A 27739-nucleotide genomic window follows, 5' to 3' on the forward strand; every position below is an offset into this window, starting at 1 on the left:
CCCCCGAGCTGCCCCTGCACCCCAAACTGCCCCAAGTGCCCCCCAATTGCCCCCAGACCCCCCAAGTGCCCCCCCGAGCCGCCCCTGCACCCCCAAACTGCCCCCAGGACCCCCAAGTGCCCCCCAGAGCTGCCCCCTGCACCCCAAAATTGCCCCCAGAGCCCCAAATGCCCCTCCAAGCTGCCCCCTGCACTCTGAAACTGCCCCCAGGCTGCCCCCCAATTGCCCCCAGACCCCCCAAACTGCCCCCAGACCCCCCAAGTGCCCCCCCGAGCTGCCCCCCTGCACCCTGAAACTGCCCCCAGGCTCCCCCAAGTGCCCCCCCGAGCTGCCCCCTGCCCCCTGAAACTGCCCCCAGGCCCCCCCCAATTGCCCCCAGACCCCCAAATGTCCCCCCGAGCTGCCCCTGCACCCCCAAACTGCCCCCAGGGCCCCCAAGTGCCCCCCAGAGCTGCCCCTGCACTCTGAAACTGCCCCCAGGGCCCCCCCAATTGCCCCCTGCACGCCCAAATCGCCCCAAGCCACGCCCCATCGCCCCAAGCCACGCCCCATCGCCCCAAGCCACGCCTCCCATCCAAAGCCACGCCCCTCCACAAGCTGCGTATCCACCCCGGCCAGGCCAAACCACGCCCCTTCCCCACGCCACGCCCCCAAACCGGGCCGTCCAAGCCACGCCCCACCCCAAAGCCACGCCCCCCAGTTGCCCGGGTAACCGCCCTGACTTCCTGGCGGGAGACGGGAGGCCACGCCCCGCGCGGGACCGGAGCGCGGTGAGGGGCGGCGGGGATCTGGGGGGATCCGGGGGGGATCGGGGGGATCGGGGGGGGATCCGGGGGATCGGGGGGGGATCCGGGGGATCCCGGGGGCGGAGGGGTCCGGCGCCGTGCCGAGGCGGGGTCCCCGGGCCCCGCGGCGGGCTGGGGGGGCAGCGGGGTGACCGGGCCCCATCGCAGCCCGTGGGGCAGGGGGTGTCCCAGCCCCACATCAGCCTGTGGGGCACGGGGGACACCCATCTCCCCACCCCCCTGTGGGGCAGGGGGTGTCCCAGCCCCACGGCAGGCTGGGGGGGCACCGGGGACACCCAGCCCCACGGCACCCATGGGGCAGAGGGTGACCCATCTCCCCACCGCCCTGTGGGGCAGGGGGTGTCCCAGCCCCACATCAGCCTGTGGGGCACCGGGGACACCCAGCCCCATGGCACCCATGGGGCAGGGGGTGACCCATCTCCCCGCATCCCCCATGGGGCAGGGGGTGACCCATCTCCCCACCAGCCCGTGGGGCAGGGGGTGTACCAGCCCCACGTCCCCCATGGGGCAGGGGGTGTCCCAGCCCCACATCAGCCTGTGGGGCACGGGGGACACCCAGCCCCACGTCCCCCATGGGGCAGGGGGTGTCCCAGCCCCACGTCCCCCCCGCCGTGGGCAGCGGGGCTGACGGAGCCCCCCCGCTCTCCGCCAGGCGCGATGGCGGGGGGCGAGCGGGAGACGCTGCTGGGGGTGCAGCAGGCGCTGACGGAGGAGCAGTTCCAGACCCTCAAATTCCTGCTGGAGGAGCGGCTGCCGCTGGCCCAGCTGCGCCCCGCCACGCGCCCCGAGCTCTGCAGCCTCCTGCTCCAGCGCTTCCCCGGCCGAGCCCTGCGCCTCACCGCCCGCCTCCTCCGCCAGATCGGCCGCCCCGACCTCGTCCGCCTTTACCAGCTTCCCGACGCGGAGGAAGAGATCGCCGAGGAAAAAGGGAACGCCGAGGGTTCCTCCGCTCCGGCGGGATGCGGGGAGGAAGCGGGATGTCCGGCCGTCTCGTCGCCGCTCGCCTCTCCTCCTCCGTCCGCCCGTCCTCGTCGTTTGACGGAGAACGAGCTGATCCAGATAGCCAAAAAGCTGGGAAAGGAATGGCAGGAGGTGGGAATCGGATGCCTGGGGTTGGAGAGGAGCCGCCTGGATCAGATTCGGGAGGATAACCCCCAGAACGTCGTCATGCAGAGCTTCGAGATGCTGCGGGAGTGGCAGCAGAGGCAGAGGCAGGAGGCCACGGCCCCGCGTCTCCACGCCTGCCTGGCCCACGCCAGGGTGGACCCCGCGGTGCTCGACCTCCTCCAGAGCTTCCAGGGGCTCTGAGGGGCCCCCCCGCTTTTTTGGGGGGGGAGAAAAAGGCGACAATAAATCGTTTTATTCCACTCGCGCGGCCGCCGCCGGGGTGGTTTCGGGGTCGGGCGCCGAGCCCTGCCCGTTTTTTATTCCGAATTGGAGGTGGGACGCGGGAGCCGGGGAGGAAAAGCGGGCTGCGCTCCTCTTCCTCGCGGCCGGGAGGGTCCCCGGGCGCAGGGGAGGGGGTTTCCCCTCACAGATCCCCCCCCAGCCTCTCGATCTCATCCAGGAAAAAATCCAAATCGGCCTTGGTGACGGCGGGGTTGGTGACGATCTGGCGGAAGAAGTTGACCTTGGCGCCGTGGGGTTGGTAACTCACCATCATGGATCCTTTCTTCATCATCCTCTCCTTGATGGCGGGAGCCACCTGCGCCGCGGGGCTGCGGTTAGCGGGGGCGGCGGGCGGATTTTGGGGGGGAATTGGGGGGGGGTTTTGGGGGGGGGGGGGCTCACCTTCCCCAGCCTGGCCCAGTAATCGGGGGAGCCCTCCCTGCCCCGCAGGCTGGGGGGCACGAACCAGAAGCAGAGGTTGATGAACTCCGGCTGCGGGAGGAAGAGGAGGAGGAGGAGGAAAGGCCACCGCCGAGCCCCCAGCCCCATTTCAGGCTCCCCCCCCCCCCCCCGGGGGATTTAAACCCCGGGGCAGGCGGTTCCGCTCAGCGACGCCGTCGGGTGTCATTAAGGGGAGGGGGACATAAAAAAATGGCGTTCCCCGCCGCCCCGTGCCGCGGTTCGGCGCGCGGCCAAGCCCCGGCGACGAGCCGTACCTCCAGCACCAGCTGGAAGCCATCCCTCCTCTTCACCTCCTCGGCCATGTACCTGGGGAGGAAGAAGAGGGTGAAGGCTCGGGAATCGGGGGGGCCGCTCCGTGTCCCCATCCCGTCCCGGCGCTCACCGGGTGAAGGCGAAGGCGCGCTCGACGCGCCGCGCCAAACCCTCGGTGCCGACGGCTTTCCAAAGGAGCCAAAGTTTGAGGCAATCCACCCGGCGACCGCACTGCGGGGTTTTGTCCCCCGTGTCGTAGGTGACGTCGTAAAATTTATCGGGTTGGAAAAGGTACGTGGCGCCGGCGCCGTGGCAGCGCTGGAGGAGACCCTGGGGGAGAACGGCGGTCACCCCGAAACCGGGGCGGGGACGGTGCCGGCACGGAAAGGGGCGGCGGGACCTACGGAGGCGTCGCGGAGGAGGAACGCCGAGCACTGCAAACCCACCGTCAGCATCTTGTGGGGCGAGCCCCCCCCCCCCCCAGCTGGGAAAGGGGGGTCCCCGAGTCCTTAAACGGGGAGTTTGGGGCCTGTTTTGGGGGGCTCGGTGCCGGGGAGGGTCACTCGCCTCTCGATGCCGGCCAGGAGGTGCCGGTGTTTGCCGGAGAGCAGGGCGCTGCCGCCCCAGGCCGCCTGGGGGGGGGGAGAGGGGGGTCAGGAAAGGCGGGGGGAGGGGGGCCCGCCCGGGGGTGCCGAGGGGACGGCTGTGTCCCCCCCCCGTCACCCACGTCCACGTGGAACCAGAGGCCGTGGCGCCGGCAGACGTCGGCGATGCTGCCCAGCGGGTCGAAGGCGCCCAGGACGGTGGTGCCGCAGGTGGCGGAGACGAAGAAAGGTTCGGCGCCCTGGGAGGGGACATCAGGATGGGGAAAGGGACATCGGGATGGGGAAAGGGACATTGGGATGGGGAAAGGGACATTGGGATGGGATAAGGGACATCGGGATGGGATAAGGGACATCGGGATGGGGCAGGGGACATCAGGATGGGGAAAGGGACATCGGGATGGGGAAAGGGACATTGGGATGGGGAAAGGGACATCAGGATGGGGCAGGGACATGGGGATGGGGAAAGGGACATTGGGATGGGGAAAGGGACATCGGGATGGGGCAGGGACATCGGGATGGGGTAAGGGGACATCGGGATGGGGAAAGGGACATTGGGATGGGGAAAGGGACATCGGGATGGGGAAAGGGACATCAGGATGGGGCAGGGACATGGGGATGGGGTAAGGGACATCGGGATGGGGCAGGGACATCGGGATGGGGTAAGGGGACATCGGGATGGGGAAAGGGACATTGGGATGGGGAAAGGGACATCAGGATGGGGCAGGGACATGGGGATGGGGCAGGGACATCGGGATGGGGTAAGGGGCCATCGGGATGGGGCAGCAACATCGGGATGTGACGGGGACATCGGGATGGGGCAGGGGACATCGGGATGGGGTACAGGACATCAGGATGGGGCAGGGGACATCGGGATGGGGTATGGGACATCAGGATGGGGCAGGGGTTATCGGGATGGAGCAGGGACATCAAGATGGGGTAAGGGACATGGGGACGGGGCAGGGGAGCCCTTCGCAGACAGCTCTGCCCCAGCACCCCGACCCCAGCACCCCACGGGCGCTCCCCACCCTGCCTCACCTCGGCTTTGGCCCTCTGGATCTCCTTCTCCAGCTCCTCGGGGATCATCTTCCCCCTGCGGGGCACGGAGTGAAACGAAATGGCGGCGGGGACGGGGTGGGGACGCGCAGCCGGCGCAGCCGGGCTGGCGTCAGCCCCGGCACACGCACCTCTCGTCGGTGCCGACCAGGCGGACGTTGTCGGTGCCGATGCCCAGGAACGCGGCTCCTTTCAGGATGGAGTAGTGGCTCTGAAGATGGGGGACAGATTTTTGGGGTGCGGGGGGCTGATCCCAAACCCCGTCCCCTTCCCGTTGTCCCCCCTGCTCCGGGGCCGGCAGACCCCGCTCTGCACCTCCTGGGAGGTGAAGAGGGCCAGGCGCGGCAGAGCCCAGTTGCCTTCCCGCCGGCTCTCCGGGAAGCGCTGGAACCGGGCCACGTTCATGGCGTACATATTGGAGATGGAGCCTCCTGCCAGGGGATGGGGACAGGTCACGGCCGGGGACGGTGACGAGCCACCGGCGGGGTCACGGGTGGGGACAGGGATGGGGACAAGCCACCGGCGGGGCCGGGAGCGATTCAGGTACCCGGGCAGAAGATGCCGTCGCCGCTGCTCCAGCCCACCAGCTCCCGCAGCTTGGCCAGCACCACCTCCTCCATCAGCACGAAGACCGGGGCGATCTCGTAGGTGTACCTACGGGGGGGACAAGGGGGGGCGTCTGGCCGGCTGCCACCGCTCCCCAAAACCTCAGCACCCCAAAAGCAGCCCCGCTTAGGGTCAACCCCCCATTTTCGGGCACGTACTGGCTGGTGTTGAGGGCCTCGGTGATCCAGCGCCCGGCCAGCGCGTGGTGGTCCAGGCCGGAGAAGAGCTGGTTGAAGAAGCGAGGGTGACCTGGGGGGGGGGGTGAGACGGGGACAGCGTGAGGGGCAGGGGGACAGGGGCCACCCCCGCCGTCCCCTCCTCCGGGAACCCCCTCACCACGGGGAGTCGGGCCCTGGGGACGCTGCCACGAGGGGGCAACCGTCACCCGTGGGAGTCGGCCACCGCTGGACCTATGTGTGTGACAGGGACACCAGTGGGGCCGTGCTGGACCCATGTGTGTGACAGGGACACCAGTGGGGTCCTGCTGGACCCGTGTGTGTGACAGGGACACCAGTGGGGCCGTGCTGGACCCGTGTGTGTGACAGGGACACCAGTGGGGCCGTGTTGGACCCGTGTGTGTGACAGGGACACCAGTGGGGCCCTGCTGGACCTGTGACCCCGGGACAGCGACTGGCTGGGGTGGGGAGGCAGGCTTGCACCCGGACACTGCCTGCTAAACTGAGACCAGTTGGGACCAGCTGGGGCCAAAGTGGGACCAGCTGGGCTGAACTGGGACCAGCCAGGGCAGAACTGGGACCAGCTGGGGCAGAACTGGGACCAGCTGGGGCCAAACTCGACACAGCTGGGGCTGAACTAGGACCAGCTGGGACTGAACGTGGAGCCGGGGCCAAACAGGGACCAGCTGGGGCTCAACTGGGACCAGCCATGGGCAAATGGGGACCAGCCAGGGCCAAACTGGGACCAGCTGGGGCTAAAGTGGGAGCAGCCGTGGCCAAACAAGGACCAGCTGGGGCCAAACAGGGACCAGCTGGGGCTGAACTGGGACCAGCTGGGGCTGAACTGGTACCAGCTGGGCTGAACCGGGACCAGCCGCAGCTGAACTGGGCGCAGCGGGGCCAAACTGGGCATAGCGGAGCCGAACTGAGACCAGGTGGTGCTGAACCAGGGCTGAATTGGGACCAGCCGTGGCTGAACTGGGCACGGCGGAGCCAAACTAGGTGCAGCGGGACCGAACTGGGCGCAGCAGAGCTGAATCGGGACCAGCTGGGGCCAAACTGGGACCAGGTTGGCTGAACTGGGTGCAGCAGAGCCAAACTGGGTGCAGTGGAGCCGAACTGGGACCAGGTGGTGCTGAACCAGGGCCAGGTAGTACCGAACCATGGCTGAACTGGGACCAGCTGCGGCCAAACTGGGTGCGGCGGGGTCAAACTGGGCCCAGCCAGTGCCGAACTGGGCGCGGCAGGGCTGAACTGGGACCAGCTGCGGCCGAACTGGGCGCAGCGGGGTCAAACTGGGCCCAGCCAGTGCCGAACTGGGCATGGCAGGGCTGAACTGGGCGCAGTGGAGCCAAACTGGGACCAGGTGGTGCCGAACCAGGGCTGAACCGGGACCAGCTGCAGCCAAATTGGGTGCAGTGGAGCCAAACTGGGACCAGGTGGTGCTGAACCAGGGCCAAACTGGTACCAGCTGGGCTGAACTGGGACCAGCTGCAGCCAAACTGGGCGCAGTGGGGCTGAACTGGGACCAGGTGGTGCCCAACCAGGTCCAGGTGGTGCCAAACAAGGGCTGAACCGGGACCAGCTGCAGCTGAACTGGGTGCAGTGGAGCCGAACTGGGACCAGGTGGTGCTGAACCAGGGCCAAACCGGTACCAGCTGGGCTGAACCGGGACCAGCTGCAGCCAAACTGGGCACAGTGGTGCTGAACTGGGACCAGGTGGTGCTGAACTGGGACCAGGTGGGGCCAAACCAGGGCCAGGTAGTGCCGAACCAGGGTTGAATCGGGACCAGCCGCAGCCGAACTGGGCGCAGTGGGGCTGAACTGGGCCCAGCCAGTGCCAAACCAGGGACAGGTGGTGCCAAGCCAGGGCTGAACCGGGACCAGCCACAGCCAAACTGGGCGCGGCGGGGTCAAACTGGGCCCAGCCGGTGCCGAACTGGGCATGGCAGGGCTGAACTGGGCGCAGTGGAGCCAAACTGGGACCAGGTGGTGCCAAACCAGGGCCAGGTGGTGCCAAACCAGGGCCAGGTGGTGCCAAACTGGGGCTGAACCGGGACCAACCACAGCCGAACTGGGCGTGGCGGGGTCAAACTGGGCCCAGCCGGTGCCGAACTGGGCATGGCGGGTCCGAACTGGGTGCAGTGGAGCCAAACTGGGACCAGGTGGTGCCAAACCAGGGCCAGGTGGTGCCAAACCAGGGCCAGGTGGTGCCAAACCGGGGCTGAACCGGGACCAACCACGGCCGAACTGGGCGCAGCGGGGTCAAACTGGACCCAGCCGGTGCCGAACTGGGCATGGTGGGGCTGAACTGGGCGCAGTGGAGCCAAACTGGGACCAGGTGGTGCCGAACCAGGGCCAGGTGGTGCCAAACCAGGGCTGAACCAGGACCAGCCACGGCCGAACTGGGCGCGGCGGGGTCAAACTGGACCCAGCCGGTGCCGAACTGGGCGCGGCGGGGCCGAACTGGGCGCGGCGGGCGGCGCTCACCGGTTTTGACGCTGTAGCGGATGACGTCGCGGCAGCGCCCCAGCAGCCGCTCCGGCGGCTCCCCGCCGCTCCGCAGCTCCAGGTCCAGCAGCTCCCGCAGCTCCCGCGGCTCCTTCCAGTCACAGACCTGCGGGAAACGGGGACGCAGGATCGGGCCCTGGCCCAGTCGGGACCCCCACCGCTTTGTGGGGGGCTGCGGGTGTCACCCACCTTTTCGGTCACATCCGTCCCTTTCCGTACGCCTTCATCCATCAGGATTTGGAAGGCTTCCCGTAGGAATTCTTCCCCGGCTGCTTTATCCAAGCCGGGATGCTCCAACCGGTCGCTCTCCGCCATCGTGCCGATCCCGGCGCGTTCGGCCACGGCGGGACAGCCGCGGGATGGCCGTCACCTCCCCGTGACAGAGGGGACGGCGGGAGGGATCCCCCCCTTCCGATCTTCCCGGATCGGCGGAACGTTCCGGTTGGGAAGCGTGCCGGGATACGGTGCTCCCGGTTTGCTCTCACCTCCTCCCGGCAGGGATTTTTCCTCTCGGCTCCGTCGTCTCAAAGGGACAAGGGACAAAGTCCGGGGTAGCAAAGAGCGGCTCCTAAGGCGGGGGGGGGGGTGTCCCCAAAGTTGTGCCCCCGCCCCGGTGTGGGGGGCTCGGAGCCGGGGCCCCCCGGAGCTGCCATGGCCGGGCCCTGTCCCCGGCAGCGGTGACGGGGGACAGACGGACATGGGGGGACCCTTTTTGGCCCCCCCCGGCCACAGGCTGAAGCGATGGGGAGGGGCAGGAGCCCCCCGGGGGGGCAATAACGGGGGGGGGACACACAGGGGTGACAGAGAGGGGGGACAGGGGTGTCACAGCGGGATGGGGGGGGCCCAGGGGGTCGGAGGGGGGTAAAAACTGCCCCCAGAGGCAATTGGGGGGGGGGCAATAATGGGGCAGGGGTGACACGGGGAGGGACAGGGGTGTCACAGCAGGATGGGGGGGGTCCCAGGGGGCCGTGGGAGGGGTGAAAACTGCCCCCAGGGGCAACTGGGGGGGGCAGGGCCCACCCTGGGGGGCAATAACGGGGCGGGGGGGGCAATGAGGAGGGGCAGGGCCCACCGCGGGGCGATAACATACAGGCAGCTCCCCCGGGGAACCAGGGCGGGCAGTGACAGGCTCGGGCTCGGGCTCAGGCCTAGGCTCAGGCTCCGGCTCCGGCTCAGGCTCAGGCCTCGGCTCAGGCTCAGGCCCGCCGCCGGACCAGGCCTCACTGCCCGCCCCCCGTTGCCCTGGCAACCGCCCGGCTCCAAGATGGCGCCGCAGGGCTCGGCATCGCGAAGCGGCTCTGCGCATGCGCGTGCCCCACACGTCCTGCCGCTCCCCCCGCCGCCGCCGGAAGTGCCGTCCGGGGAGGCGGGTGTTTCCGGTTCCGGGTCGGCGGCGGCGGCCGAGGAAGGGGGGGGGCGCTGGGGCCGCGGCTGTTTGTAAACTTGTCGGGGCGGCGCGGAGCGGAGCGCGGAGGGGCCGCGGCAGGTACGGACCCGCCCCTTCCCGCCGGCACCGAGCGCCAAAGGGCGGCGGCGGGGGCGGGGAACGGAACGGCCCGGCCCGGCACAGCGGGGGCCGCGCGCCTCAGCGGGCCCGGCCGCCGCCGCCGCCTCAGTCCCGCCCCCACCGGGCGGTACCGGGATGGGGGGGGAGGGGAGGGGGAACCGAGGGGTGGGGGTGGGGCGGGGACAGCGGGAGGGGCGGCCCCTCCCCCCGGCGGGGTCACCCCGGTGCCCCCCCCGCGGTGACCCCCCGCGATCCCCCCCGTGACCCCCGCTGTGACCCCCCCCGGTGCCGCCCCCCGTCTCCGGACTCCCGTGTCACCCCCCCACGGTCACCCCCATCCCCACGGTCACCCCCCCGTGTCCCCGCCGCGGGACCCCCCCTTACCCACAGCGTCACCACCCCCGGACCCCCCCCAGGATCATCCCCTCCCCCCAGCGTGTCACCCTGCCCACCCCAGGGTCACCCCCACCTCCCCCCGCTGTGTCACCGCATCCCGGGACCCCTCGACGCCCCCCCCCAGGGTCACACCCTCCCTCCGGGTCGCCCCCCCCGTGTCCCCCCGCCCTGGGATCCCACTTACCCACAGCGTCCCCCCCCCGGGACTCCCCCCAGGATCATTCCCCCCCCCCCCATGTCACCCTGCCCACCCTCAGGGTCACCCCCACCCCCCCAGGGTCATCCAACCCCCCCCCGTGTCACCCCACCCTGGGACCCCCCCCCCGAGGCACGCCCCCTTCCCTTTGTCCCCTGCACCCCCCAGTGCCACCGTCCCCACCCAAACCAGGCCACCCCCACCCTGTCACCCCCCCCTTGCCTAATGTCACCCCCTCCCCATTTCCCCCCCCCAGTGCCACCATCCCCCCCCAAACCAGGCCACCTCCCACCCTGTCACCCCCCCTTGCCTGATGCCACCCCCTTTGCCCCCTGACCCCCCCAGTGCCACCGTCCCCACCCAAACCAGGCCACCCCCCCCTTGCTTAATGTCACCCCCCTCCCCTTCTGCCCCCCCCCAGTGCCACCATCCCCACCCAAACCAGCCCCGCCACCCCCCTAAAGCCACCTCCTGTCCCCCCGCCCCCAAATTCTCCCCGCGGGGCGCCCGCCCGCGACGCAACGCTGACGGGGACCCCCCCAAATCGGGGCTGGGGTCCCCCCCATCACGGCGGGGGGGGGGCTCCCCCCCCCCCGTCCCCATAACCGTCCCCTCCCTCCCCGCAGGCGAAGACCCGCAGCAGCAGCAGCAGCAGCAGCAGCGTCGTCCCTGCGGGGAAGCGGCTCCCGCCCCGGGATGTCCCCTCTCTAAGAAGCCTTACGGGCAGCTGCCCGTCCTGCCTAACCCTGCCTAACCCTGCCAGCCCCCCCCCGGGGTTGAGGAGGAAGCGCCTCACCGAACCCCCCCGCGGCGCCGGGGCAAAGATGTCGGCAAAGTGGAGGGTACTGGACGAGCCCGGCAAAAAAAAAAAAAAAAATGATTAACTGAACCCACCTTTCTAACCGTTAAAAAAATTCTTTTCCTGGGCGAGAATTAAGGCTAAAGAATTGTTACAATCCGTTTGTCGAGGACAGACAGACAGACACAAGATGGCTCAGGTAATGAGCCCCAATTTTCCCACCCGTACCCCAAGATCCGAAGCCGAGAAGGGGAGGGGGAGAGCGCTCGGCCCGGCAGCTCCCTCCCCACCGGGGCGGTGGGTGCCGGCGCGGGCCCCCCCCTTCCGTCACCCCATCACCCTCCCCGTCCCGGGTCCTGTCCGGAGCCGGCAGAATTTTCCCGCCCGTCGTTCCAGGGATCATCCGAACTCTTCCCGTTAGCCATTAAGGTCCTCGGCGGGATCTTCACGAAAAGGGAATTTGGAGGGGGGGGGTCTCGTGCCTCCCCCCCGTCCCGTTTTACCGCTCGGTCGAAGGCGGCCGGTCTCCGTTCCCCTCGCAAGGGTTTGGTTTTTTTGGTTTTGATTTTGTTTCTTTCTTTTTCTTTTCTTTTTTTTTTTTTTTTTAAATTTTGGGCGTTCGTTTGAAAGGGCCGGCGGGGGTGGGGGGTGGGGTTTTTTTTTTTGGGGGGGAGGGGGTTCGTTAGCGCGGCCGGCGCCTGCAGCTCGGCCGCCTCTCCCCCCCCCTCTCCCGGCAGGCGAGTCTCCTGGCCTGCGAGGGCCTCTCCGGCGTCTGCCTGGTGCCGACGGTGGCCAGCAAGAAGATGATGCCGAAACAGAGCTCGAAACAAGGCGAGAGCAGGGAGAGGGGGAGCAGCCCCGACGTGCTGGTACGGCCGCTCCCCGCCGGGGCGAGGGTCGGGGGCACGGCGCGGCTTCGCCTTCCTCCCTCCCCCTTCCGCTTGGCCTTTTCCTCCTTCAATTTGGCTTTTTCCTCCTTCAATTTGGCTTTTTCCTCCTTTAATTTGGCTTTTTCCTCCTTTAATTTGGCCTTTTCCTCCTTTAATTTGGCTTTTTCCTCCTTCAATTTGGCCTTTTCCTCCTTCAATTTGGCCTTTTCCTCCTTTAATTTGGCTTTTTCCTCCTTCAATTTGGCCTTTTCCTCCTTTAATTTGGTTTCTTCCTCCTTTAATTTGGCCTTTTCCTCCTTTAGTTCAATTTCCTCCTCCTTCAGATCGATTTTCCTCTCCTTAGTTCATTTTCCTCATGCTTTAGTTTGATTTTCCCTCCTCTTAGTTTGATTTTCCCCCTTTAGTTCAATTTTTCTCTCTTTTAATTGGATTTCTTCCTCCTTTAGTTTGATTTTTCTCTCCTTTAGTTTGATTTTTCTCTCTTTAGTTTGACTTTTCCCTGCTTTAGTTCAATTTTTCCCTCCTTTAGTTTGATTTTTCGCCCTTTAGTTCCATTTTCCCTTCCTTTAGTTCCATTTTCCCTTCTTTTACTTCCATTTTTCCGTCCTTTAGTTCCATTTTCTCCTCCTTTAGTTCCATTTTCTCCTCCTTTAGTTCAATTTTTCCGCCTTTAATTTGATTTTCCCCTTCTTCAATCCCCTTCCCCCTTCTTTAATCCTCTTTTCCCCTCCTTTAATCCAGTTTTTCCCTCTTCTGGTTTGATTTTCTCCTCCTCTAATTTGATTTCCCCTTCTTCAATCCGACTTTTCCCCCTCCTTTAACGTCATTTTTCTGTCCTTTAACGTCGTTTTTCCCTCCTTTAACGTCGTTTTCCCTCCTTTAACGTCGTTTTCCCTCCTTTAACGTCGTTTTCCCTCCTTTAACGTCGTTTCGCCCTCCTTTAGCGTCGTTTCGCCCTCCTTTAGCGTCGTTTTGCCCTCCTTTAACGTCGTTTTTCCCCTCCTTTAACGTCGTTTTCCCCTCCTTTAATCTGATTTTTTGGAGGCTCTCCGTCAGGACGCCGAGAAATCCCGCAGCCGCAAAGAGGAGGAAACGGCCGAGGCCTCGCAGCCGAAAAAATCCATTAAAAAGGCAGGTCCCGGCACCCCGGTTTCACGGCGAGGGGGGGCCGCGGCGGCGGCGCCGGGGGGGTCCCGGGGCAGGAACGGGCGCGACTGACCCAGCCCTCCCTCCCCGTGCCAGCGCCGCAAGCGGGTGGCCGGCGCCGAGGGACCCAGCCGCTCCTCCCGGAGAGGATCCCGCCTCGGCAGCCAGGTTTGCCGCCGTGGAGGAGGAGGAGGAGGAGGAGGAGGAGGAGGAAGATTTCCCAAACTCCGGCAGGCGCAGGACGGCCGGGGGGGGTTTTGGGGGGCGGATTTTGCCCCCTCCCTGCGCTGACGGGGCGGGGGGGTCTCTGCTCCGCAGGTGGTGGTGATCAAACAGAACGGCTCTTTCCAGCTGGGTATCCCCAAAAATTTCATCTGCGAGCACTGCTTCGGCGCCTTCCGCAGCAGCTACCACCTCAAGAGACACATCCTCATCCACACCGGTACCTCCCCTCCTCGTTAGCCCCCTCCTAACGAGCGCCGGGGGCCGCTTTAATTAACCCCCCCCCTTCTTTATTCCCGGCCAGGCGAGAAGCCCTTCGAGTGCGACGTCTGCGACATGCGCTTCATCCAGAAATATCACCTGGAACGTCACAAGCGCGTTCACAGCGGGGAGAAACCCTACCAGTGCGAGCGTTGCATGCAGGTATCGATCCGGAGAGCCGGAATCCAACCGGAATCCGCTCCCTAGGGATCCGGAGAGGGCTCCGGGCTAGGGGGAATCCCCCCCCCAGGGCTCATAGCCCCCCCCCCCCCAACTTTCCCACAGAGCTTCTCCAGGACAGACCGGCTCCTGAGACACAAACGAATGTGCCAAGGTTGCCAAACCAAGACCCCCGACTCGCAGCTGCTGCTCTAGGAGCCGAGCTGAACCCCGGCACCGACCGGGAACGCCGACGGCAGCTCCGGGGGGGTGGTTGTTTTTCCTTCCTCCTCTTCCTCTTCCTCCTCCTCCTCCGTTTCTCTTGGATTTTCACCCCCGGTTCCAGCTCCCCGCCACGGGGACGGGGAAAAAACAGTCGCTCGCCCGGACTTCCAGCCGACGGCACTGTACATAACTCGGAAAACGATCTGGAAAAACCTTCTCCCGACCGGCAGAAACCGCAGGCAGCTGCCCATAAACCTGCCTCTTATTTCCTTCCCCTTCCTCCTTCCAATTTTATTCCCAAATCCTGCCCTCCCCCTCTCAGGAAAGGCTTGGAAGCCCAAGCCGGCCTAACGCAGAGCAAAACCGCGACGCCTCCAGCCCCGACCGCTTCCTTTCGGCCGCCGGACGGGCTCGCGCAGGCGCTCGGCTCTCAGGTAGGAGGGTCTGGCAGGGAGGAACCGTTTCTAACCCCGTTGTTTTTTTTTTTGGGGTTGTTTTTCTTCGTTATTTTTTTAAGAAAAGGAAAAGCGAGCGTTGGCGGGGCCGTCGGCTGCGGCGGAGGGGGCCGTGGCGGCGGCGAGCTCTGCGACGCTTCCCTTTTTTTGAGTTTTTTGCAGGGTTTTGGGGTTGGTTTTTTTCGCTTTTCTTCTCTTTTTCCGTGCGCGTTTTTGGGGGCCGTTCCCTTCGCTCGCCCCCGCGCCCGCCTGCGGGGCGCCCCGGGGTGGGGGGCAGACAGACCCTCCCCCCAAAAATGGGGCTGTTTGCCGCAAAACCCTGATTCGGAGGGGAAGACGCCCGGCGCCTCGGGGGGGGGCCAGGGAGGGACCCCCCGGCTGCCAGCCCCGGGGGGGGGCCCCCCCAAACCGCGTTTTGGGGGTGCTGGGGAAGAGCCAGGCTCTTTGGGGACAGCCTTGGGGACACCGGCGGTGCCCAGCGGCCCCCCCAGCTCCTCCGTGACCCCCCCCAAAGCGCAGACTGCGAGGGGGGGGGGACAAAGGGGCCAAATTCGGGTTCCCTGTTCCTCTTTTTGGCGCTGCCGGGAACCGGGGTTGGCACCGGCCGCGGCCGGGGGTGCCGACACCGGCGGGGGGGGGGGCGGGTGGCGCCGTCTCTGTTGATGCCGCGTCGGGGACCCCCCGCCCCCATTTTGGGAGCCCCCCGCCACCCCGTAACTCCGTCCCGTCGGCCTTTTGCAGGGATTTGGGGGGGCCAGGATGGGGTTTTGGGGGGGCTCTGGGGAAGGGGGGGGAGCGTGGGAAAGCCGGGGGGGGGCTGAGTGAAATCCGGAGCGAAATCCGGAGCGAAACCGGGAGCGAAACCTCGCCGTCTGCACCCACGAGGGCAGAAGCGCGGTGGCCGCAGCCAGCCCCCCCCCCTCCGGGGCCCCCCCAAAACCCGAGGAGGGGGCGCAGGGCCCCCCCCCTCCCCCCCAGTTTCATTTTTTTGGGGTGTTTTTATGTTTTTGTTGCTGTTTTGGGGGGGTTTAATACACTTCTTTTGCTAGGGGGGAAGGAAGGGGGGGCGGGGGGGGTCAGGGGGCGGCCCCAGGGTGGGGGTCAGGGGGCGGCCCCCCCACCCCGCGCTGGCCCTGCGTCACTTTTAAGCCGTAGTTTTTTCTAAGCCGTGTCCCCCCGTGTCCCCCCCCCGCCTGCAGCGTCGGTCCCCATGTCCCCGTGTCCCCCCCTCGTCGCCTTTAGGGTTTATTTAAATAAAAATTCGTCGGGTTTTTTCTTTTTTCTAACCCCAGACTCCGCTTTTTTGGGGTCCGGACCCCCCCCCCCCCCCAGCACCCACTTACCCTGGGGACCCCCCCGGCGCAGGGAGGTGACGGTTGGGGATGCGGTGGCTCCTTTTATTGGGGGTCCTCCAGCGCAGCGAGGGGGGGGGTACAGAGAAAGGGGAGGGGGGTTTGGGGACTGGGGGGGGGGTCCCCGGGGACTGGGGGGGGTCCCCGGGGACGCAACGGGGTCGGTGCCACCCGGGGTGACGTCGGGGCGTCCCCGTTGTCCCCTCACTCCTGTTGGTAGCTGGGGTTGACGGTGGTGGTGGTGGCACTCCTGAAGAGGGGGTTGTTCTGTGGGGGGGGGGGGGGGGGACAGCGAGGGGGGGGGGTCACAGCCCTGACCCCAACGGGGGGGGTGACCCCCGGTTTGGGGACGGGGGACGTGGGGACGGTCACCTCGGTCCAGCGGGCGCCTTGGCGTTCCCGTTGGAAGCGCCGATATTCCCGCCGGTCGTAGATCTCCAGGGCGAGGCGGTACAGCCCCAGGGCCAGCAGCCCCAGGGCCACCACGCCGGCCACCAGCCCGGCCACCAGCCCTGCCGTGTCCCGAGCCCCGCCTGCGGGAGCCACAGGGGCTGGGGGGGGGCCGGGGGGGGCGAGGACACCCCACCCACCCAGCCATGGGGTCCCATGGGGGCAAAGACCCCCCACCCACCCAACCATGGGGGCCTGTGGGTGCAAGGACCCCCCCGACCCAAATATGGGGTCCCATGGGGGCAAGGACCACCCCCCCTCCAAATATGGGGGCCTGTGGGTCCAAGGACCCCCCCCTACCCAGCCATGGGGGTCCCATGGGGGCAAGGACACCCCCCCCACCCAGCCATGGGGGTCCCATGGGGGCAAGGACATCCCCCTCCCCCCAGGTATAGGGGCATGCGGGGGGTCCCTTGGGGTGCAGGGACCACCCCCCCCCCAGGCTTGGGGTCCCTTGGGGTGCAGGGACCCCCCTCTCATCCATGGGGGTCCCTTGGGGCATGGGGGGTCCCTTAGGGTGCAGGGCCCCCTCCCTCATCCATGGGGCCCCTTGGGGTGCAGGGGGGTCCCTTGGGGCATGGGGGGTCCCTTGGGGTGCAGAGGACCCCCCCCAGGCTTGGGGTCCCTTAGGGTGCAGGGGGGTCCCTTGGGGCACAGGGGGTCCCTTAGGGTGCAGAGCCCCCCCTCATCCATGGGGCCACTTGGGGTGCAGGGGGGTCCCTTAGGGTGCAGGGCCCCCCCCATCCACGGGGCCCCTTGGGGTGCAGGGGGGGGTCCCTTGGGGCACAGGGGGTCCCTTAGGGTGCAGGGCCTCCCCTCATCCATGGGGCCCCTTGGGGTGCAGGGGGGTCCCTTGGGGCACGGGGGGGGTCCCTCGGGGTGCAGGGCCCCCCCCCATCCATGGGGTCCCTTGGGGCACGGGGGGGTCCCTCAGGGTGCAGGGCCCCCCCCTCATCCATGGGGTCCCTTGGGGCACAGGGGGTCCCTTAGGGTGCAGGGTGACCCCCCCGTCCACGGGGTCCCTTGGGGCACGGGGGTCCCGCAGGGCGCGGGGGGGGGCCCCGCACTCACCCTCCTCGGCCCAGACGGTCAGCGTCACCTCCCGCTCCTCGGCCTCCTCCTCCTCCTCCTCCTCGCCGCCCCCTCGATGAGGAAGAGGAGGACGCGGCCGTCCTCGGTGGTCTCCCGGCACCAGGCGCGGGGGTCGCGGGGGGCCGCGGGCAGCAGCCGGGCGGTGACGCGGGCGCAGGCGCTGCTGCAGTTCCCCCGCAGCGGCCCCCGCCCGAAGGCCCCGCAGTCGGCGCAGTCCCTGGGGACCCCCGCCCGTCAGGGCGCCGGCCTCGGCCCCCCCGGCTCCCCCGGGGCCCCGTCCCGGTCCCCCCAGCCCCCGTCCCCTCCATGTCCCACGTCCCCGTCCCAGTCCCTGTCCCCACACCCCCAGTCCCCCCATCCCATCCCATCCCCCCAGTCCCCCCATCCCATCCCCTCCCCTCCCATCCCATTGCCCCAGTCCCCCCATCCCATCCCATCCCCTCCCATCCCATCGCCCCCAGTCCCCCCATCCCATCCCATCCCATCCCATCCCATCCCATCCCATCCCATCCCATCCCATCCCATCCCCTCCCCTCCCCTCCCATCCCATCCCATCCCATCCCATCGCCCCCAGTCCCCCCAGCCCCTCCATGCCCATGTCCCACATCCCATCCCAATCCCGGTCCCTGTCCCCCTACCCCCTGTCCCCCCCCCTCCCATTCCATCCCATCCCATCCCATCCCATCGCCCCCAGTCCCCCCAGCCCCTCCCTGCCTGTGTCCCACATCCCCATCCCAATCCCGGTCCCTGTCCCCACGCCCCCAGTCCTCCCCTCCCATCCCAGTCCACCCAGTTCCCCCATCCCCTCCATGCCCATGTCCCATGTCCCCATCCCAATCCCGGTCCCTGTCCCCATACCCCCAGCCCCCCCATCCCATCCCATCCCATCCCATCCCATTGCCCCCAGTCCCCCCAGGCCCTCCATGCCCATGTCCCACATCCCCATCCCAATCCCGGTCCCTGTCCCCCTACCCCCTGTCCCCCCTCCCATCCCATTGCCCCCATCCCATCCCCTCCCCTCCCCTCCCCTCCCACCCCATCCCATCTCATCACCCCCAGTCCCCCCATCCCCTCCCTGCCCATGTCCCACATCCCCATCCCCATCCCAGTCCCTGTCCCCACGCCCCCAGTCCCCCCCTCCCCTCCCCTCCCATCGCCCCCAGCCCCCCCATCCCATCCCATCCCATCCCATCGCCCCCAGTCCCCCCATCCCCTCCATGCCCATGTCCCACATCCCCATCCCAATCCCAGTCCCTGTCCCCACGCCCCCAGTCCCCCCCTCCCCTCCCCTCCCATCCCATCGCCCCCAGCCCCCCCATCCCATCCCATCCCATCGCCCCCAGTCCCCCCCTGCCCATGTCCCACATCCCCATCCCCATCCCAGTCCCTGTCCCCACGCCCCCAGCCCCCCCCTCCCCTCCCCTCGCCCCCAGCCCCCCCTCCCACCCCAGTCCCCCCATTCCCCCAGCCCGCTCCCCTCGGCGGGCTCACCGCAGGCGCTGGCAGGGGGTGCGGCAGGAGGGGCAGCGGGCGCAGAGGGGGCCCAGGTAGCCGGGCTGGCAGAGGCAGCTCCCGCAGACGCAGCGCCCGTGGCCGCTGCACTCCCGGCCGTCCCGCAGGCAGCCCCCGCGCCCCAGGCGGCACCCGCAGCCGCTGCCGCCGAAGCCCTCGCGGCACCGGCACGTCCCGCACACGCACTCGCCCCGCTGCGGGCCTGGGCACCGCGCTGGCGTCACGCGGCCCCGCCAGGCCGCCGCCGGCCCCGCCACCCCCCCGCCGTGGGACCCGCGGGACGGGGAGGGGGCCCGTGGGGACAGGACCCCGTGGGACGGGGGATGGGATGGGGACAGGACCCCGTGGGACAGGGGATGGGGACATGGGACGGGGGCGTGGGATGGGAGACATGGGGACAAGGACATGGGATAGGAGACATGGGGATGGGGACATGGGATGGGGACAGGGACATGGGATGGGGACAGGACCCCGTGGGACAGGGGATGGGGACATGGGACGGGGGCGTGGGATGGGGACAGGACCCCGTGGGACAGGGGATGGGATCCATGGGACAGGGGCCTGGGATGGGAGCATGGGGACAGGGGCACGGGGTGGGGATGGGGACATGGGGTGGGGACAGGGACATGGGGTGGGGACAGGACCCCATGGGACAGGGGATGGGATGGGGACAGGGGATGGGGACAGGACATGAGGTGGGGACAGGACCCCATGGGGCAGGGGATGGGATCCATGGGACAGGGGATGGGAGACATGGGGACAAGGACATGGGATGGGGACAGGACCCCGCGGGACAGGGGATGGGGATGGGAGACATGGGGATGGGGACATGGGATGGGGACAGGGACATGGGGTGGGGATGGGGACATGGGATGGGGACAGGACCCCATGGGGCAGGGGATGGGGATGGGAGACATGGGGACGGGGACATGGGATGGGGACAGGGACATGGGATGGGGACAAGGACCCCATGGGACAGGGGTGCACAACGGGGACGGGACCCGTGGGGACAGGGACATGGGATGGGGACAAGGACCCCGTGGGACAGGGGTGCACAACGGGGACGGGACCCGTGGGGACAGGGACCCGATGGGGATGGGACCCCCATGGGACACAGGATGGGGACAGGACCTGTGGGGACAGGGGCGAGTGACAGGGACAGGACCCCCACGGGACACACAACAGGGACAGGACCCCACAGGGGGTGCAAAGGCAACGGGACCCCCACGGGGACAGGGACGGGGAGGGGACCCGTGGGGACAAGGGCTCACAGGGGGAACTGGGACCCCCCCTCCCGAGGGGTAGGACCACCATGGGGACAGGGGCAGGGGACAGGGACGGGACCCCCGTGGGGACGGGACCCCCCCTCCCGAGGGGTAGGACCCCCATGGGGACAGGGGCAGGGGACAGGGACGGGACCCCCATGGGGATGGGACCCCTGTGGGGACGGGACCCCCCCCAGAGATGGGACCTCCATGGGGATGGGACCTCCATGGGGATGGGACCCCCCCCAGAGATGGGACCTCCATGGGGACGGGACCCCCGTGGGGACGGGACCCCCCCAGAGATGGGACCTCCATGGGGACGGGACCCCAATGGGGACGGGACCCCCGTGGGGACGGGACCCCCCCAGAGATGGGACCTCCATGGGGATGGGACCCCTGTGGGGACGGGACCCCCGTGGGGATGGGACCCCCCCCAGGGATGGGACCTCCATGGGAATGGGACCCCAATGGGCACGGGACCCCCCCCAGGGATGGGAATGCCAAGGACGGGCACGGGCATGGCCCCCATATCCCCGTCCCCCCCCGTGTCCCCCCCGCGTCCCCCCGTCCCCCCGCGCCCCCCACCTCCGCAGGGCAGCCCGCCGTGGCGCTCGCAGGCGCTGCTGTCGCACTGGCAGAGGCTCCCGCTCAGCCCGGGGGGGCACTCGCAGGCGCCGCAGACGCACTGGCCCCGGCCGCTGCAGGGGGGCCCCGTGCTGTTGGGGGGCCAGCAGCCCCCCGCCGCCGCCGCCGCCGCCGCCGCCTCGCACTCGCAGCGCCGGCCCCGCCGGCCCCCCGGGCACCTGGGGGGGGGCAGCAGTGGTCAGCGCCAGGGACCCCCACCCACCCACCCCATGGAGCCCCACCCCCCCCCGTGGGACCCCCACCCTGCCCCGTGGGACCCCCACCCACCCCGTGGACCCCCCACCCTGCCCCGTGGGACCCCCACCCACCCCCTTGCCCCTCACCCTGCCCCAGGGACCCCCCCATCCTGCTCTATTGGACCCCCACCTGCCCCATGGGACCCCCACCCACCCACCCCGTGGACCCCCCACCCTGCCCTGTGGACCCCTGACCTGCCCCATGGGACCCCCACCCACCCCGTGGACCCCCCACCCTGCCCTGTGGACCCCTGACCTGCCCCATGGGACCCCCACCCCCCCCGTGGACCCCCCACCCTGCCCCGTGGGACCCCCACCCACCCCATGGACAACCCACCCTGCCCCATGGGCCCCTGCCCTGCCCCGTGGGACCCCCACCCACCCCGTGGACCCCCCACCCTGCCCTGTGGGACCCCCACCCACCCCCTTGCCCCTCACCCTGCCCCAGGGACCCCCCCATCCTGCTCCATTGGACCCCCCCCCCGGACCCCCACCTCCCCACCCCCCCATGGACCCCTCACCCTGCCCCATGGGACCCCCACCCTGCCCCAGGGACCCCCCCATCCTGCTCCATTGGACCCCCACCCACCCCACGGACCCCCACCCTGCCCCATAGGACCCCCCACCCGCCCCATGGGACAAGTGACCCACGCCAAGGACCCCCCCCCCCCGACCCCCAGACCCCCCCTTTGCCTCCATCCTGCCCCTTGGACCCCCCCGCCCCCCGGTACCTGCAGACCCCGCAGTGGAGGGTCCCGCCGTGGCAGAGGGGGGCCTGGGGCTGGCGGTGGGTGCAGGAGCACCCGCAGAGGGTGCCCAGCTCCAGGCTCAGCTCCTCGGTGAAGCCCAGCACCCGCAGACCCACCCGCTGCGGGGCCCCCAGGCAGGCGGCCGCCCGCGCCCGCACCGTGAAGGTCACCTGCGGGGGGGCACCCGGGGGGGCACCCACGGCACGGGGACACCCACGGCACGGGGACACCCACGAGGACACCCATGGCACAGGGACATCCAAGGCATGGGGACACCCGCAGGGACACCCATGGCACGGGGACACCCACGGCACGGGGACACCCACGAGGACGCCCACGGCATGGGGACACCCGTGGGACACCCATGGCACGGGGACACCCATGGCACGGGGACACCCATGAGGACACCCATGGGGACACCCACGAGGACGCCCACGGCATGGGGACACCCGTGGGACACCCATGGGGACGCCCACGGCACAGGGTCACCCACGAGGACACCCATGGCACAGGGACATCCAAGGCATGGGGACACCCGTAGGGACACCCATGGCATAGGGGGACACCCGTGGGGACGCCCACGGCATGGGGACACCCACGAGGACACCCACAGCACAGGGGGACACCCATGGGGCACCCATGGCACGGGGACATCCATGACATGGGGGGCACCCGTGGTGCAGGGACACCCACGGGGACACCCACAGCACGGGGACACCCACAGCACAAGGGGACACAGAGGGACAGGCAGACGGGTGGGACGGACGGACGGACACGCAGGGACGCAGGACAAGGGGACACGGAGGGGCGCAGGATCAGTCCCTGGGGCTGGGGGGAGCCGGGTGGCTCTGCCCCCCCCCCCGTGGGTCCCCCCACGCCTGTGCCCATGTCCCCCCATGTCCCCGCATGCCCCTTATGTCCCCCCAATGTCCCCTTATGTCCTCCCGCGTCCCCCCATGCCTGTGCCCATGTCCCCCCACATCCCCCCATGTCCCCCCATGTCCCCCCACATCCCCCCATGTCCCCCCGTGTCCCCCCACATCCCCCCGTGTCCCCCTGTGTCCCCCCATGTCCCCCCGTGTCCCCCCATGCCTGTACCCATGTCCCCCCACATCCCCCCATGTCCCCCTGTGTCCCCCCGTGTCCCCCCACATCCCCCCGTGTCCCCCCATGTCCCCCCGTGTCCCTCCATGCCATGTCCCCCCACATCCCCCCACATCCCCCCGTGTCCCCCCACGCCCCCCCGTGTCCCTCCATGCCTGTGCCCATGTCCCCCCCACGTCCCCCCACGTCCCCCCCGTGTCCCCCCACGCCCCCCCCGTGTCCCTCCATGCCTGTGCCCATGTCCCCCCACGTCCCCCCACGTCCCCCCGTGTCCCCCCACGCCCCCCCGTGTCCCTCCATGCCTGTGCCCATGTCCCCCCACGTCCCCCCGTGTCCCCCCATGTCCCCCCGTGTCCCCCCGTGTCCCCCCGTGTCCCCCCACGTCCCCCCGTGTCCCCCTGTGTCCCCCCACGCCCCCCCGTGTCCCCCCACCTCCTGGTTGACGCGGACGCCGGTGCAGAGGCCGCCGTGGGGCCGGGGGGGGCCGGGGGGCCCCCCGCAATGGGACTCGTAGCTGAGGCTGATGCCGGGGGGCAGCGGCGAATGCTGCAGCTCCACCGTGGAGGAGAGGCTCTGGGGGGGGGGGGGAGTGGGGGGCACCCATGGGTGTCAGCACCCACCGGCCTCCCCGGGGGCACCCCGCGCCCCCCTCCTCACGTTGTAGGCGTCCGCGATCAGCTGCACCACGTTGCTGGAGTCCTCCCGCAGCTCCCCCACCACCGACTTGGGGATCAGGCGGCTCAGCTCCTGCGGGGGGACTGGGTCACGGGGGGGGGTCTCCACCTAGGGACCCCCCCCCCCCACCCAGGGACCCCCCGCGCCCACCCGCTCACCTGGTAGAGGGGCACGGTCGGCCCCGTCACGGCGAAGATGGGCTGGATGTTGGCGGCCGAAAGCACTTGGGCCAAGTGTCCCACCGAGGGGTAGTCCTGCGGGGGGGGGGGCATGGGTGCTGGGGTGCCCACCCCCCCAAAACCCCCCCAAAACACCCCACCCCCCCCAACCCCCCCCACCATCCCGGCACTTACATAGAGGTGGCTTTTGGCGTAGACGCCGCTGGCGTCGAGGTGGCAGCGGGCGTCGCTGGGGGTGACGATGCCCCCCAGTTTGCCGTCCCCCGCCGTGTGGAAGGTGTCGTCCGAGGCGAAGACCAGCAGGCGGGTGACGGGGCGCCAGCCGATGCGCTCCTGGGGGGGCGGCGGGCGTCGCGACGGGGCCCGCGCGCGTCTGTGCGCGCCCCGCGCGCTCGCAGGCGCGCTTGCACGGTTGCACGGGCTTTTGCACGCGGGCATGCTCGCACTCACGCTTGCAGGCAGTCGTGCTTACCCGCGCGCTTGCACGGGCTTTTGCACGCGGGCATGCTCGCACTCACGCTTGCAGGCTGTCGTGCTTACCCCGCGCGCTTGCACGGGCTTTTGCACGCGGGCATCCTCGCACTCACACTTGCGTGCTGTCGTGCTAACCCCGCGCGCTTGCACGGGCTTTTGCACGCGGGCATGCTCGCACTCACACTTGCAGGCAGTCGTGCTTACCCACGTGCTTGCACGGGCTTTTGCACGCGGGCATGCTCGCACTCACACTTGCAGGCAGTCGTGCTTACCCGCACGCTTGCACGGGCTTTTGCACGCGGGCATGCTCGCACTCACACTTGCAGGCAGTCGTGCTTGCTTGCACGGGCTTTTGAACGCAGGCATGCGTGCACATGCTCTTGCAGGCACGCACACTTGCACACACCCATGCACACAGGCTCGCTTGCAGACAGGCACGTTTGCAAGCAGGCATGCTTGCACATGCTCTCGCAAGGACTCATGCTTGCGTGCATGCTTGCAGGCACTTTTGCATGCACGCACGCTGGCATGTGCTCTTGCACAGGCTTTTGCAGGCAGACACGTTTGCACACACGCTTGCACGTTCTTTTGCAGGCAGGCATGCTTGCACATGTGCTTGCACACGCTCTTGCTTGCATGCACACTTGCACACACTCTTGCATGCACCCAGGCATGCAGGCTCTTTTGCAGGCAGGCACGCTTGCCTGTGCACCTGCACATGCTCTTGCAGGCAGGCATGTTTGCACGCATGCTTGCAGGCAGCCACATTTGCAAGCTCGCTTGCAGGCAGGCACGCTTGCAGACAGTTGCATGCACTCTTGCAGGTAGAAGTGCTTTCATGTGCAGATGCTCTTGCAGGCAGGCACGCTTGCAGGCAGGCACACTCGCAGACACGCTCGCTCGCGCACTTGCATGCGCTCTCGTGTGCAGGAATGCTTGCACTTGCACTTGTGCTCTTGCAGGCAGGCACGCTCGCAGGCAGGCACGCTCGCAGACACGCTCGCGCGCTTGCATGCGCTCTCGCGTGCAGGAATGCTTGCACTTGCACTTGAGCTCTTGCAGGCAGGCACGCTCGCAGGCAGCCACGCTTGCAGACACGCTCGCTCGCGCACTTGCATGCACTCTCGCGTGCAGGAATGCTTGCACTTGCACTTGAGCTCTTGCAGGCAGGCACGCTCGCAGGCAGGCACGCTCGCAGACACGCTCGCGCGCTTGCATGCGCTCTCGCGTGCAGGAATGCTTGCACTTGCACTTGAGCTCTTGCAGGCAGCCACGCTCGCAGGCAGCCACGCTTGCAGACACGCTCGCTCGCGCACTTGCATGCGCTCTCGCGTGCAGGAATGCTTGCACTTGCACTTGAGCTCTTGCAGGCAGGCACGCTTGCAGGCAGGCACGCTCGCAGGCACGCTCGCTCACGCGCTTGCCCGCGCTCTTGCACGCAGGACCGCCTGCGGGCGCCCACCCAGTCGCTCTCGCGCCCAGGCTCGCTCGCACCTCCGCTCGCAGGCGCAGCCGCAGGCGCTCGCTCCCGCAGCGCCCGTCTCCAGGCGGGCGCCCCCGCGCCCCCCTCGCCCGCTCACCTCGCAGAGGGCCACCTGCATGATGGCGTCGAAGCCGCCCTCCGGCGTGTCCAGGTTGCCGGAGATGCGCTGGCGGCTGACGCGCTCGGCGAACTCGCCGGCGTCGGCGGTGAGGGAGAGGACGTGGCGGAAGGCGGCGGGGGGATCGCAGGGTTCCTGCCGCTCCAGGCAGGGGTTGCGCAGCCGGGAGGGCAACGTGCTGACGTAGGGCAGCACCGTTTTGTCCACGAAGGAACCGAAACCTGGAAGGGGGGAGGACAAAGTTTTGGGGTGGGGGGAAGCCGCCGAGCACCCCTAACCCCCGGGGGGACCCCCGGCGCGGCCCCACCGATGCGGACGGAGGAGGTGACGTTGCGCAGGGCGGCCAGGAGGTCGCTGCCCAGCTTGCGGACGTTCTCCAGGTCGTCCTTCATGGAGTAGGAGAGGTCCATCAGGTAGTAGAGGTCCACGGGGTGGCCCTGCACCCGCCGGAACCGCACCTGGAAGCTGCGCTCCTCCCCTGGGGGGGCCGGGGGGGTCAGGGGGGGCGGGGGGCACCCGGCTCCCCCTGCGTCCCACCCCTCCCCCCCCCCGGCCACCTCCGCCGGCCCCCGTCTCCGGCTGCTCCATCTCCCCAGCCCTCCATCTCCCCGTCCCGCCACCGGTCCCTCGCCCCCTTCCTCCCCCCAGCCCCCCATCCACCCCCCATCCTCCATCTCCCTCTCCCTCCCTCCCTCCACCTTCTCCATCCCTCTCATCCATCCCCCAGCACCCTCTCCATCTCTCCCCTCCATCCCTCCCTCTTCTCCATCCCTCCACCGCCCTCACCATCCCTCCCTCCATCTCCCACTCCATCCATCCACCCCTCCCCTCCATCCCCCATCTCGCCCTCCATCCCTCCTTCCCTCTCCCCATCCCTCCCTCTTCTCCATCCCTCCCTCCCTCTTCCCTTGTCCATCTCCTCCATCCCTCTTCTCGCTCCCTCCATCTCTCCCTCCATCTCCCCGCCATCCCTCCCTCCATCTCCCCCATCCCTCCCTCCCACTTCTCCCTCCCTCCATCTCCCCGCCATCCCTCCCTCCCTCTTCCCCCCCCGTCCATCTCCCCCATCCCTCTTCTCCCTCCATCTCTCCCTCCATCTCCCCACCATCCCTCCCTCCATCTCCCCGCCATCCCTCCCTCCCTCTTCCCCCCATCCATCTCCCCATCCCTCTTCTCCCTCCATCTCTCCCTCCATCTCCCCGCCATCCCTCCCTCCCTCCCTCTTCCCCCCCGTCCATCTCCCCCATCCCTCTTCTCCCTCCCTCCATCTCTCCCTCCATCTCCCCACCATCCCTCTCTCCCTCCCACTTTTCCCTCCCTCCATCTCCCCGCCATCCCTCCCTCCCTCTTCCCCCCCCCCGTCCATCTCCCCCATCCCTCTTCTCCCTCCTCCATCCCTCCCTCCATCTCCCCGCCATCCCTCCCTCCATCTCCCCGCCATCCCTCCCTCCATCTCCCCCATCTCCCCCCTCCATCTCCCCCCTCCCTCTCCCCCAGCCCCTCACCGGGCCGCAGCAGCAGCTGGACGCTCTGGGGCCGCAGCTGGGTGGGGGCCCCCCGCCCCCCCCCGGGGCCCAGCTCCTCATCCTCCAGCACCCGCACGCTGCCGCGGGGCTCCACCACGGCGCCCGGGGGGCACCCAGCGCGCTCCCAGGGCCTCCCGCGGGCCGCAGCGGGTGGCCTCCGCCTGCCCCCCCCCGCGTGAACTCCTGCGGAGACGGGGGTCAGCGCCAGCACCCCATGGCCCCAGCACCCAGCACCCAGCTCCCTGCACCCCACGGCCCCCTGCACCCAGCACCCATCTCTCTGCACCCCACATCCCGCTATACCCAGCACCCACCTCCCTGCACCCCACGTCTCCCTGCACCCAGCACCCACCTCCCTGCACCCCATGTCCCTCCTGCACCCAGCACCCCACGTCACCAGCACCCATCTCCCTGCACCCCACGTCCCCTGCACCCCACGTCCCTCCTGCACCCAGCACCCCACATCACCAGCACCCACCTCCCTGCACCCCACGTCTCCCTGCACCCAGCACCCATCCCCTTGCACCCCATATTCCCTGCACCCCACATCCCCAGCACCCCAGGGCTGTGGGAGCCGGGTGGGTGCTGGGTGCTGGGTGCTGGGTGCTGGGTGCTGGGTGCTGGGGTGGGGCCCCCCCCCGCCTGTTTGTCACCGAGGTTTTGCTGCTTCCTGGTGACAAACCGCAGGGCCGGGGGGGTCACGCAAGGGCTGGGGGCGGGGGGGCCGGCCCCCACGGGGGGCCCAGGGAAAATGGGGACCCCC

At 68.9% G+C, this 27739-nt stretch overlaps 4 protein-coding genes across 9 annotated transcripts; 2 read left to right on the forward strand and 2 right to left on the reverse strand.

Moving 5' to 3' along the window:
• The first annotated feature begins 616 nt into the window (after positions 1-616).
• Positions 617-2175, forward strand: LOC309600192 (uncharacterized protein). The gene is made up of 2 exons (XM_082332274.1): positions 617-770; positions 1459-2175. Exon 2 carries the CDS (start codon positions 1464-1466, stop codon positions 2112-2114), a length of 651 nt encoding a protein of 216 aa, XP_082188400.1. The 5' UTR covers positions 617-770; positions 1459-1463; the 3' UTR covers positions 2115-2175.
• An 81-nt stretch (positions 2176-2256) lies between these two features.
• CSAD (cysteine sulfinic acid decarboxylase) lies at positions 2257-8224 on the reverse strand. The gene is given in 15 exon segments (XM_082332286.1): positions 2257-2511; positions 2598-2687; positions 2912-2963; positions 3040-3239; positions 3314-3393; position 3473; positions 3476-3541; positions 3637-3753; positions 4550-4604; positions 4699-4778; positions 4883-4998; positions 5115-5221; positions 5332-5422; positions 7840-7966; positions 8050-8224. Coding segments are annotated over 15 exon segments (1482 nt in total). The 5' UTR covers positions 8176-8224; the 3' UTR covers positions 2257-2337.
• A 1009-nt stretch (positions 8225-9233) lies between these two features.
• Positions 9234-14696, forward strand: ZNF740 (zinc finger protein 740). 6 transcript variants are annotated; one of them, XM_082332529.1, is made up of 9 exons: positions 9234-9346; positions 10586-10957; positions 11155-11302; positions 11496-11627; positions 12693-12779; positions 12891-12962; positions 13113-13236; positions 13321-13439; positions 13563-14137. In XM_082332529.1, exons 4-9 carry the CDS (start codon positions 11562-11564, stop codon positions 13650-13652), a joined length of 558 nt encoding a protein of 185 aa, XP_082188655.1. In that variant the 5' UTR covers positions 9234-9346; positions 10586-10957; positions 11155-11302; positions 11496-11561; the 3' UTR covers positions 13653-14137. The 6 variants fall into 6 exon arrangements, with proteins under 6 accessions (XP_082188655.1, XP_082188653.1, XP_082188651.1 ...); XM_082332527.1 differs by lacking the exon at positions 11155-11302 and having other exon boundaries at positions 10586-10801; positions 12705-12779; positions 13563-14696; XM_082332525.1 differs by lacking the exon at positions 11155-11302 and having other exon boundaries at positions 10586-10801; positions 13563-14139.
• Positions 14697-15866: 1170 nt separating this feature from the next.
• On the reverse strand, positions 15867-27269 carry ITGB7 (integrin subunit beta 7; the record flags this gene model as incomplete). The annotated part of the gene is made up of 13 exons (XM_082332253.1): positions 15867-16001; positions 16990-17227; positions 18502-18724; positions 20373-20590; positions 21400-21587; positions 22954-23094; positions 23179-23268; positions 23355-23450; positions 23550-23708; positions 25430-25671; positions 25758-25928; positions 26956-27159; positions 27263-27269. The coding sequence occupies 12 exons, from the start codon at positions 27267-27269 to the stop codon at positions 17014-17016; spliced, it is 1953 nt and encodes a 650-aa protein (XP_082188379.1). The 3' UTR covers positions 15867-16001; positions 16990-17013.
• Positions 27270-27739: the final 470 nt, after the last annotated feature.

The sequence above is a fragment of the Platalea leucorodia genome, assembly GCF_965183815.1.
Source record: "Platalea leucorodia genome assembly, chromosome: 23".
Classification (NCBI taxonomy): Eukaryota; Metazoa; Chordata; class Aves; order Pelecaniformes; family Threskiornithidae; genus Platalea; species Platalea leucorodia.

Coding starts and splice junctions, on each gene's coding strand:
- LOC309600192 (XM_082332274.1), top strand. CDS start 1,464: ATGGCGGGGGGCGAGCGGGAGACGCTGCTGGGGGTGCAGCAGGCGCTG.
- ZNF740 (XM_082332525.1), top strand. Junction 12,780..12,890: donor CGAAAAAATCCATTAAAAAG/GCAGGTCCCGGC, acceptor TCCCCGTGCCAG/CGCCGCAAGCGGGTGGCCGG. Junction 12,963..13,112: donor GATCCCGCCTCGGCAGCCAG/GTTTGCCGCCGT, acceptor TCTGCTCCGCAG/GTGGTGGTGATCAAACAGAA.